At 44.7% G+C, this 11,835-nt stretch overlaps 1 protein-coding gene across 1 annotated transcript; it reads right to left on the bottom strand.

The window, feature by feature from the left end:
- Positions 1 to 431: 431 nt before the first annotated feature.
- slitrk1 (SLIT and NTRK like family member 1) lies at positions 432 to 2,546 on the bottom strand (the record flags this gene model as incomplete). Its single annotated transcript, XM_079236647.1, has 1 exon — positions 432 to 2,546. One exon carries the CDS (start codon positions 2,544 to 2,546, stop codon positions 432 to 434), a length of 2,115 nt encoding a protein of 704 aa, XP_079092773.1.
- Positions 2,547 to 11,835: the final 9,289 nt, after the last annotated feature.

Here is an 11,835-nt window from a genome sequence, read left to right as displayed (position 1 = left end):
CCATTCCCTGGGTCCTCTGTCTCTTTCTTTCTCTCTCTCTCTCTCTCTTTCTCTCTCACACACACACACACACACACACACACACACACGCCCTCTCCCTCGCTCCTTTTTCTCCCTCTTTTCTGTCTCATACAGATCCGTAGTCCGATTGCGGCAAATAGCAGAAGTGGGAGGAGGAGGGAGGGAGAGGTTTTCAGCCAGGGGGGCTCGGCATATACATATATTACAGAGTGGGGCCTGTGCAGCAGCAGACTGACTTACTTGGTTCAACTGGAGAAAACAAGACATAAACAAGTCTGTGTTCGCCTCTGACGAACGAAAGCGGATGATTTCTGGCCGTTTCAGTCATGTAATGTGCGTCAGCCTGTCCGGTGTGACTGTTTTGTAATCCAGTCTGGTGTGGGCTTTATTGTACGAGACCACAGTCCCCATTACGCGTCGTTCGTCGTGGAGAGGTGCGTGCTGCAGTCGAAGACCCGGTGCGCGCCCCCGTCCGCGTGATAAGGCCCGCTGTGCCAGTAGGACGAGTCGCACACTGTCTGCAAGGAGTTGATCTCCGAGGCGGACGAGTTCCCCTCCCTCCGCTTTGACCTCTTCCGGTTCCGCAAGATAAACACCAGCATCCCCACGACGGTGAACGCGGACGTGACGAACACCAGCAGCAACCCGGGGACGAGCACCGAAATGGAGACCCGGTTCGGCTCCAAGTACGAGTTCGAGCGCGTCCCCGAGTCCAGGGTGAAAGTGCTGTTTTTGGACAGCGGGGTCGGGGACACCTTGTCGTAGAGTTTGGGGCACATGAGGTCGTTCCGGACGTAGCGGAAGTCTCGTTTCCAGAACTCTTCGGGCGACTCGCACTTGAGATCGCTCACGATCACGTCGGTGCCGAGCTTCTCCGTCCACTGCTTGAAGGGCACGATGTTGCACGAGCAATCCCACGGGTTCCCGTGCAAATCGACCTGTATGATTGAACTGAGCTGGTCTAACACTCCAGCCACGGGGAGATAGGGGAAATAATTATTATGCAGGCTGATTTTGGAGAGAGAAATCCCAAGGAAAGCATCCACGGGTAAAGCTTTCAGCAGGTTGTTGTTGAGGAACAGAACCCTCAGGTTTGGCATGGGGCTGAACGCGCCTGCCACGATCAGCTGGATGTCGTTATATTCCAAACTGAGATATTCCAGATTCACAAGGCCCACAAACATCTCCGCCACCAGCGTATCCAGATAGTTCTTATCCATGTACAGCCACCGCAGCTCGCTCTGGTTTTGGAAAGTGCTGTTGTCAATCATCTTGATGTTGTTCCCGCCCAGATCCAGCAGGTTGAGGCTGGAGTAGCCGAGCAGCTGGTTCTTTTTCACTGCGTGGATGTTGTTGTCCCGCATGTTCAGTTCGTGAGCGGCCAAGGGCTTCGGCTTGAGGTTGGCTAAGCTCTCGATCTTTTTGCCCTCGCAGTTGACCCCCAGCCCCTGTCTGGAGCCGACCAGCTTGCAGTTGCACGGCTGGGGGCACGTGACGTTGTGCAGCTGCTCTCTGTCCCCGTTCACACCTGTCACCAGCGGAGTGGGCCTCGTCTTCAGCTGCCAGTTCTCACGAGACTTGGAGCGGCCCTTGGGCCCGCGGCCGCCCGGCGTCGGGGGCCCGCTGGTGTCTCGGCTGGGCTTGTAGGGCGTGGGACGCGGGTCGCGGGCCGCGGTCTCGGAGGCCTCCTCCTGGGTGGGAGGGGCCACCAGGCTGGTGTCCACGCCGCCGCTCTGTGAAGGGCACATGTCCGCCTCTGACGTCTCATTCAGGTCGCTCCCTTGCAGCCGGGTGGGAGCCTCGCAGATCACCCTCCCGATGAGCGCGTTATGCGGAATGTTCTCCAGCCATTCCTTCAGAGAAACCAGCTCGCAGTTACAGTCCCACGGGTTGTCCTCCAGCAAAACCTCCGCAATGCCCGGTATTTGCTCCAGGACCCCCTCATAAGGCACCGTTTTGATTCGGTTCCCCCGCAGGTCGAGATGCGTAATGGGCACATGTTGAAACACGTTTATAGGTAGCGCGCTGATGAGGTTGTCGTTAAGTATTAACACTTCAAGTTTATTTAAGTCCCTGAAAACGGCGGGGTCAATATCCCTCAATAGATTAAAATCAGCCTGGAGGTATTCCAAGTCGTCTAACCCCAGAAATGTACTCTTCCTGAATGATCGTATCTTATTGTTATTGATGTGCAGCCTCTTCACCAGCTGCAGTCCCAGGAAGGCGCCTGGCACAATGTCGTGCAGCCCATTGTTTTCCAGATGCAGGCTCACGGCATTGTAAAAGTTGGCGAACTCGTTGGGGAATAGCCTGGATAGAGAATTCCCGTGCAACAGCAGGTGATAGAACTGCGAGCTCGGGCCAGTCAAATGCTGCAGAGTGGCCAAGCTTTTTTTTTCGCAGTCTATGTGCAGATCTCCCTCCACCTCGTTGCAGGAGCAAATCTGCTCCTTACAAACGTCCTTTGTAACATTTCCACCAGCAACACAAAGAGCCGCATTCAGCAGAACAATCCAAAGCAGCATTTTTCAACGTGGACGATTCATTCCCCGGTTTCAAGACATACGAGCTGTGAATTCAGTCTACATCAATAAGAAGAAGAAGGAGAAAGAAAAAAACGGGGGGCGATATAGACATTTAGGGGGGAAGATAAGGCAGTCTTTTATAACCGATCCATGCTGCATCTAACCTGCACTTGTGTCCAGACTTCCAGTTCGAAAACGAGCACATAAACGTCTCTTTCACATCGACTGAATCCTCGGAGCCTCCGCGTGTTTATGATGAAAATCTAAAACAGCGAGCCACGTTAGAGTCCAGCACATCTTCTTTTCTTTTCTTTTTTTTCCGTGGCAGTTTTCGGTTGGTTTAAGACTGACCTTGGCTCTGGAAAAATGAACAAATCCGTGCCTTCTTCTCCTCCGGTCGTGCTGCTGCGTGCTGCGACGTCGGGAGCTGTTCCCTCTCCCCTGGTGCTGAATTCACACCCTGCGCTGGAGCTGAAGAGGCGATTCCTCCGCTGCAAAACACCCGCATCCCCCCTCACATCCTTCGGCGTCTTGCCTGGCTCGTTTCCCCCCACCACCCGCCCACCCAGCCCCTTTTTTTGTGTGTGTCGATCTGGGAATCACAAAAGGAGGAACGCGGAGACGGTGTTCATCCTAGTGCGAGTGCTCTAAGAATAATCTGACACCCTCTACTGAGCTGTAATGGCAACAAAAAAAAATCCGTCGACTGACTGAGGGAATGCTGAGAAGAGAGAGCAGCAAAAAAAAAATTGCAAAATCAATCCGCATATAGGGGCGAGATTTTGTTGTTTGTTTGCTTGTTTCAATCACACTTTATAGCGTTCGATGTTGAGGTTATTTCCCTTCCAGAGGCGCAAAAAGAGCTCTCAGCAAACACCAGACTTCTACTGTGAAATCTGTGTTTTTACTCTCAACGCGTCCACAGTGAAAGTGTCCAAGTCGGCATCGTCGCAAACACTGGTGAGATTTCCCATTAGGGTCGTGATATCCCAGTCCAGTCCAGCGCCTTGAATCTCCCTCTCTCCCCCACCCCCCACCCCCCTTGCCCGTTCTTAAAGGATAAACGGCATTACTTTAGCGGATCTGCCTCCGTATGTGAGCCTCCACTGTTCCAGCCCTGACTTTGCTTTGGAAACACTGTTGAATGCGGTAAAAACAATAATCCGCTACAGGCATGCCTCACTCCAGCACCAAAAAAAAAAAACAGTTGACTATACAACAAACGATGCGTCAGTGTGGCACCCTATATGCGCATGTGTGCGTGACGTTTTTCTTTTTTTTTCTTCTGATTTTTTTTTTTTTTACCAATATAAAATCCTTCGCAAAAAAGAGATCTACAACTGTAAGAAAACAATGACAAGAGAAGTGGTTTGAACACAATCTCATCTCCTATTGATTTGTATTATGCTATTGTTGAAGAGCATTACATCAGCTGAAGCACAGGAGAGTTGAGGGAGTTATACCCTCCTCTTCTTCTTCCTCCTCCTCTTCTTCCTCCTCCTCCTCCTTCTGCAGTGCTCAGTTAGAATTAAAAGCAGGGCAAAAAATGGGATGCTAAGTTAAATATGCTCTCTCTTTGACATCGGGTTGTTGTTTTTTTTGCAGAGGAAACAAAACACACAAGTGCAATAAGAAACCAATCTAGGGGAGTCAGGAGATTCCAGCAAAGCATCAGCAGCTCTTGCAATAAGCAAAACATCATTAGGACCACCTACATATGGCTGTAAAGCATTCCCATGATGGTCCATTGACGGGTTATGATTCCTCCCTACCCGCCCGCCTGCCAGTCTGTCTATCTGTCTGCTCGTCTGCTGTTTTTGCTGTTTTTGCTGTTGCTTGTCAGCCAGCCTGCCTACCTGTTGGCTCGTCTGTCTCTGCTGTTCTGTCTTTTTTTTTGTCTGCGTCCGTCTTTTTTGTCAGATCACTTCGTCTATATATATTTCGAGGAGTGTAATTCCAAAGTGTTAAACAGAGCACACACTGGATACTTACATGGTGTCCATGGCATGTGACATGTCACATGACTAATGGGCTAAAGGCACAAGATACTTATGTGAGTACTTTTCCTCAAGTGCTATACAGAGGTACAGTTTTGAGGTATGTATATGCTCTCCTTACGTATTTATATTTCATGCTGCTTTGAAATATTGTGGAGAAGTAGTTCAGAGGGATTTTTTTTACTTTTTACTCCACTTTATTTATTTTACATTTTAGTTACCTGTGATTCAAATTAATGCACAATATAATCAACAAAAATAATCAGAAGAATTAAGATACCCATTAGTTTATAAAATAATTAGAATTCATTATTTAAAATAAAAATGAGCTCCCCTTATTCCATTTGCAAAATCAAAGTGATGCTTACATATTAATGCATGAATAAATATCATCCAGTTATATGATACATTATCCTGCAATGGTTATTCTGTATAATGAGTGATTATGTTTGTACTCTAAGTACACTTTGCTGCTAATTGTGTATTTTTATTCAAGTATAATTACGCAATGATCAAAAGTAGTTCTACATCGTAGTATTGTTACTTAACCGAAGTAAAGAATCTAAATATGTCTCCCACCACTCAGAATATTTTATCTTAATGTATCCAAAGGGAAAATGTCATGTGGCTCAGCATCATGATGTCATCCAGGTGTGTTGCTCTGCTGTGATGCAGCATGTGTGTCGCTCTACTGTGTTGCTCTACTGTGATGCAGCATGTGTGTCGCTCTACTGTGTTGCTCTACTGTGATGCAGCATGTGTGTTGCTCTACTGTGTTGCATGTGTGTTGCTCTGCTGTGATGCAGGTGTGTTACTCTACTGTGTTTAATGTGTGTTGCTCTACTGGGATGCAGGTGTGTTGCTCTACTGTGATGCAGCTCCAGAGCGGCTCAGGCAGTGTGTCCCCTGTGTAGACGGCCGCTGGGCAAACAACGCAACTTGGGCTTGAGTGCAGTGTAGGTGTGTGTTTGTGTGGTATTATTTTAAAGGCACAAAGTATATAAACATTATTTTTTTTATGTTTTCTTTGCATTTTCCTGTTTACTTCATAAACAAGGATACAAATATATTACTATAAAACAATGTTGACTTGAGTTTTAGATGATCTCAGCCACGATCCATTCTGAGTTCCACATTAAAGGAATTTTTGTGAATCTCTCGGTGAATTTACACAGAAATATAAATAACAGGGACAAGGACAACCCATCTGGACAAGTAAAGGTAGAGGATATAAACAACTGCACAAGGAAGAGGCCTGCTGTATTGATTTCCCTCTCTATTTTAAAAACCGTCCATCGTGAAGCTTGAGGTTTTCAAAGAAGTGCAATGCTAAATCAGTGGGGAACACATTTATTTTATTGTATGAGGGGCGCCTTTGTTGTAGAAGCTGCTTGTGGTCAAGAAGTTAAACAATTCCTGAAATGTGTGCAATGAACTCCAGGTAAAAACAAAATGTTGCTCTTGTTTAAGGTGTATATTTAATGTCCCGTAACCATCTCCTGTCTGTTCCCTTGTCGGCTCAATAAGATGACGCTGATGTTGTTATTGACAGACGGGACTGACTGTCGCCCTCCGTCTGTGAGATAACTATATGGCCTCGTGGAACGCAACAATTCGAATAGTTAAGCGGTGATTGCTTTTCGAACGCTTCTTGTTATTGTTTGCATGGCGCTGACGCCGCAGAGGCAAACCAACGCTAAAGCCAATCAATGGCATTCAATCAAGCGGCCATGTTGTTCTACAAGATTACTTGTAATTTCCCACTCCCCATTCTGGCAATCTGCCGGATATTTGTAAACCGCCATCACTGGCAATCAGCACTTGCATGTGGCACCAGGTGACAGGACTGAGGACACTTTGCATCTACCTGTTTTGATCCATCCCTGAGAGAGACGTATTTAAATAAACCTTGGATTTATCAGGCGCAGCTAACGTGTTTTTTTTTTTTTTTTGTCTGAAAATCTGTCAGACCTTCCCAGGGGTCTGTATGTATTTAAAGGCTTATGTTCCTTCCTTCTCCAAACGATTAAGACGTCCGCTGAGCACATGACCTGGCTATGCAACCAGGATAGAAACAACAAAACCTCGCTGCTAAATCCAAACCTCTCCATTTAGCTGTGTTCCAGCAAACCGTCTCATCAAACAGCAAATAAGATCTTCTTCTTTTTTTCTCCCTTGGCATCTGCACTCCCCCACTGAGGTTTATATTGTTTTATTTTGGGAGTGGTGGGGAGCAAACATATGCCACATCAGCTCCAGATGTGCACGCTCATTTTTCAAGAGAAGTGCTCTCTCCCAGGGCTTCAAAGGCAGGAGGTTTTGAGAGACTGAAATACTCTACGGGTAATTACGGAAAGGTCAGGAGCAATCTGAAGCTTGTTTTCATATCAGCATGTTCCGCTCAGTGTGCGCAGACAGCCTTCCAAATAAGGCCTGGGCATTTGTGGCGATTCAGGCATTGGAAGTAAATCATGTTTGTATCAGCAAGTAGATTAGGTGAACTGGAAGAGGGCAGGGTTATTACAAAAAATGTAAGTGTTATCTGACATCCTGCCAAACTTTTTTCCATTACTGACAGGAGCAGGGTACCAAATCATCATTAAAAGCCAAATGAGAAGCAGGTTAGTGGTTAAAAGATAAGGTATGATTTAAAAAAACAGACCATATATCACCACTGAGAGGGGTCGTTTTTCTGTGGTGCTGAAAGGAAAGTCGTTATAAAAACCAAACCCCTATTTCTAAAGACTGACACTCAAATGGCCCTCGTTGTTGAATCCCTTTGTAGCACCTTTTATTCCTTTTTAATTACGCATCAAAGGTCTTGCAGATGTGTCATGTACAGAAAAAGATGGGTCAAGTGCAGACTGGAAGTCAATACAGCTATTGGCGGAGGCAGCAGTACTGGTCCCGATGTATCGACCCGGCGATGCTGTGCGGGGAATCAGCAGAATGTTTGACTTCAAATCTATACGCATCCATCTGCAAACCCAGTTCACCCCCCTTCCCTGTCTTTACCGTCAACAAAACTCACAGCTGACCCGCTGAAAGCCAGCTGAGAATCGAGTGAAGCGGGCCTGAGGTGGTGGTCTGAATCAGCCAAGGAAAGCAGAGTCATTTTCTTTAATGAGATTCATGCGGGCATCCAGGTCTCACAATATGACAAAAGTCTGAAACTGGTGCTACTCAATTTAACTATTGATGTGAAACGCGCTACCGATGACATCGCCGCTATGTTTCGCCGGAAAGCAATTTAAAAATGTTTTTCTCTTGTAATATTGGACTTAATAATGTTTGTTTGTTGGGATTTTTAACAAGTAATACAGTGCTGTATATACAGTGACATTTTATGTCCACAAAAATGCATAGGGATAATACAATACAATTTCAATAATAAAAAAGTACATGTTTTTAGTATTTATAAAGTATAAAGAAGAAAACGTGCAGGACAGAGAGAGCTGTGTTAAACGAGCTAACTCTGTCTTTTTTACGGAGCAGCAGGTAATTGGATTTTCTCTTTAATATGGTTAAGGAAAAGGATTCCACGCTTTATCTTAATAATGCATTTTTTGACTCGACGAAAGACGATTTAGCAGTTCAAGACATATGCATCAATCAGCCACTATGCACTCTGAGCAACTAATCCTAACTTTGAAATACTCTTGTACAGATGTGGGCTTTAGGAACTGGAAGGCTGACATTACACAAGTTCATGATACGTTCAAATCTTTTCCGTAATTACAGGAAGAGTTTTATACTCCTCACACGCTCGCCTATAAATCAGGACTCATTTGAACTCAACTCTGCATTATGAAAGTGGCAGGAAGTTGATAATCGAATGATGAGAAGTGATCGCCTGTTCTGCATTAGTATCAATATTTCCTTATGGGACATCATCCAGTGTGTTGCAAGAAACCTCTAATGAGTGTGTGAAACAATGGCCGTCCCTTAGCATGTAGTTCGGTTGCGAGTGGCCAGCAATAATCTGTAAAAAAACACGAAACAATACGCCGTGAAGGGAAAAGTTTTGATCGTTAGTTAATCAGCCAACAGCACATTGTCTGCTCCTTAAACATTTGTGTGTCTGCTTCTTTTATATATCTGCCTACGTAAACATTTACATATAAAAAGCCCGGCCTAAATCCTGTTTGATGGACCTTGCTTCCTTTTATCCAACAAGTGATGTGTTTGCTTTTGAAGCTTCTTAAGGGTCTGGCAATGACGCAGAGTCAGTGTTTTTACCCATGTCCTCCCTCCCTCTCTCGTGTCTCTATTTCTCTCTCTCTCCCCGTGTTGTTTTGCAATGCATGTTTTGCCAATTAAGCTTGTAACACATTCCCTGAACAGGTGGAAGTCAGCCCCAAAAAATCCACATGTAAGCATTTGATTAAGTGAGAAGGTGAAACAACTGCCACAATTCATTTTTACAATGTTCGTCTTTTTACCTCTCCCCCACTTGGAATAAACATTCACAAATAGTCAGTTATGACAACAGGCAGGAGTTTTTATAAGCCATTCATAATGAATGGGAGTCTAAAAACCAGAGACAAGTGGATAGGACGAGTGCTAAGTAGGTGTTTGTCTAGATTGGTTGGATAGATCCATGTTCGGGTCACTTCTTCCCTAAAAATGCTAATGTGAAGTGTTCAGATCGGAGACACGTAAATGCTTTGATATGTACTCCTCTCTTTATTAAAGCTCACATGGTTTGAGACTTAATCATATGTAATCAGGTCCCCTCCAATATCTCTCCCCTGTGACCTGAAAGCTGTGTTATAAGCACTTCTTCTTCTTCACTGTAGCGCTCTCAGCTTCGGAGGGGCGACCTGTGTGATCCCTGTCCAACATCATATTTGTTTCCCTTCTGAGGGTCTGATCGCGCTGACAGCCCCCGTGTCCGAGTCGGGTGTCCTCCCAAGAAATGCGTCTGACATGCATGTCTGACTTTGATGTATGAATTATGAAAGCATCCGCTCGGGGGGGTGTTGTCGCGCGACTGTATTTACTTTTCTATTGAAAGTGAACAAGAGCAGGCGCTTTAGTGCGCTGAAATCCTCCGAAATATGTTCTGTGTGAGGTGCTTTTAATGAAGTAGTCGTTAGCGTTTTTGAATAGCTGCACTCAGAGTTGCGTTTCTTCTATTTATTACTTTCAATTTACCTCGCTCTTTATTCTATTTCGTAGTTACCTCCTTCGGAGCGATCTCGATCTGGACGGGACTTAATTAACTTATAGTATTTGGTCTCGTGCTCGCCTTGGACTCAGCACGTTGCCTTGACAACCCCTGCATGTACCCCGGGTGTGATGCTTACTCATACAATTACAGTGATGGGATCTGAGTCAATGACACGCTGTGCGAATAAAGTACTTCAGCGGCAGCTCCACTTATGTGTCACACGTCCTGTTTTCTTTTGGGGGGGGGGGTCCTTTGACATTTCCTGACAAACGCGTCCACACCATGCTGCTTCTTCCCTCAAAGATGAGAGCCCTTGTTTTGAGAGGGTTGGCAGAGCTGTGCCCCTGGTTGGTGATCAGAGCTCTTCAATCAGGCTTTTGAGGGATAAATATACTTTGTTATACTCTCTCAGTATCTTTTTTTCCATTTCTTCTTTCTGATGATAACGATGTACAGTCCACTCTCGTGTATTTCATAGATGATTTCTGATAGATGGCGGTAGCTTTCATTTCTCTGGCCACACTGGAAAGGAAGGATAATTACGTCTTTGAAATGTGAGGCGCTGCTTTGTGGTTATGTCGAGGTTTGGACGATGGTAAGGGAAGCTTAAAAGCTGCAGTACTCGAAATGCACCTGCTTTATCGGCCGCAAGCCCTTTTTTAGATCAAAATAATATGAACCTGTCGGGTATTGTATGTGCACTGAATCACCCACAGGTTTGAAGAGAAACCAGGAAAAGGTTACTTCTAAAATAATAGGAAGATTTATTTGATCTATAATGGTGATTCTTTCTTCATCTGCTCTCATGTTTAACTATTAGGAACATATGCAGCAGGCCTAAGTGGATCTTTGGTATATGAATATTTAATTAAATCTCTGTTTTCGTCAAACAGCATCATCATGCTGCAAAATCAATAAGCTCTAAATAAGCCGCGTTGAACGTAAATAGCAATAAAAGGCCTGAATGCTGTTCGGCCCTCATGTACATGTCACCCTGGATTTTATTGTTTTATGATATGTATAATACCGACCTGTGTATGCACACACCGTGGATCACTGGGACAGTTTAATGGTCTCTTCAGAACGTGACATTTTTCTGCAACCCCTTTCTCTCTCCTGGTGGCATTTATGTGACCAGTTTGGAGCCAAAAGCCTGTAATGGAGTGGTAATCACTGGGTCTGAGAAATGACAGCTACATGTGTATCTGTCATAAGTAGCGTCACTTCTTTTCTTTTCCTCCTTTTTTCTTTGTGCGAGAGTGAATTAATGTGGCGCTGTTGCTGTTTTTGGAAGATTGAATTCTTTCATCTTGTCACTATTCGATGAGGGAAGGTTACTAGACGACCTGTTGCTTTCAAAAAATATATATTTTTAGAGGATTTGTTTAGATGTTTGCATGTGCTTTGTTCCTGCACAGAGCACAAAGGAACTCACTGACCTATTTGTATATAATGTAACTTTGATTTTTGCACTGTGATTGCAAAAAAGTACATCATTGTAGCATGCAGAGATTTTCATTTAGAGTATTATATCCTGATCCATTAATTATACGTGGTGAACCTCAATCAGAGCTCATTGTGTTTTCTTGGCCTCCAGGTGTCCAATATCAAATGTTGAATCTCTTTTAGGTTTTAAACAATCTAATGAAATTAGCTACTTTCCTCGGAAGGCATTTCCTCTCGGTCATCTCGTATGACAGTAGAAAAGCAGGTTGGTCTTCGTTTGAATGGTTTCTGGGCTTATTTCCAAGGTTTTTAATCCTCATTTCATTGTGCACTCAGTCTACCAAAACTAATGTAGGCATGCTGGGTTCTGGCCAGTGTTTCAGTTTGCATGTGAACTGTGTGGTACAGCTAGTTAGGCAGCCGAGGGGCGGCTCTATACACCATTTACCTGCTATGTGATGTATTTAAACTGTAGATTATTTGGATCCTCTTACAGTGGTAGAAAAAATAGAACAACTCCAGAGCTAAATATTCATGCTTGGATGCTGTTTCTTGTATCATTGATTCCGATTCAAATAGATTTATGTTTTACTGCCTGTATATGACTATTATGATCTTCATATCCAACTGATTCTTTTTCTTCTCTTTATCGAAGCGGCTGCAGCGATGAGAC

Source organism: Taurulus bubalis (assembly GCF_910589615.1).
Source record: "Taurulus bubalis genome assembly, chromosome: 21".
NCBI classification, from domain to species: domain Eukaryota; kingdom Metazoa; phylum Chordata; class Actinopteri; order Perciformes; family Cottidae; genus Taurulus; species Taurulus bubalis.
The sequence above is the reverse complement of the archived record's forward strand: the minus strand, read 5'-3'. Positions and strand labels throughout refer to the sequence as shown.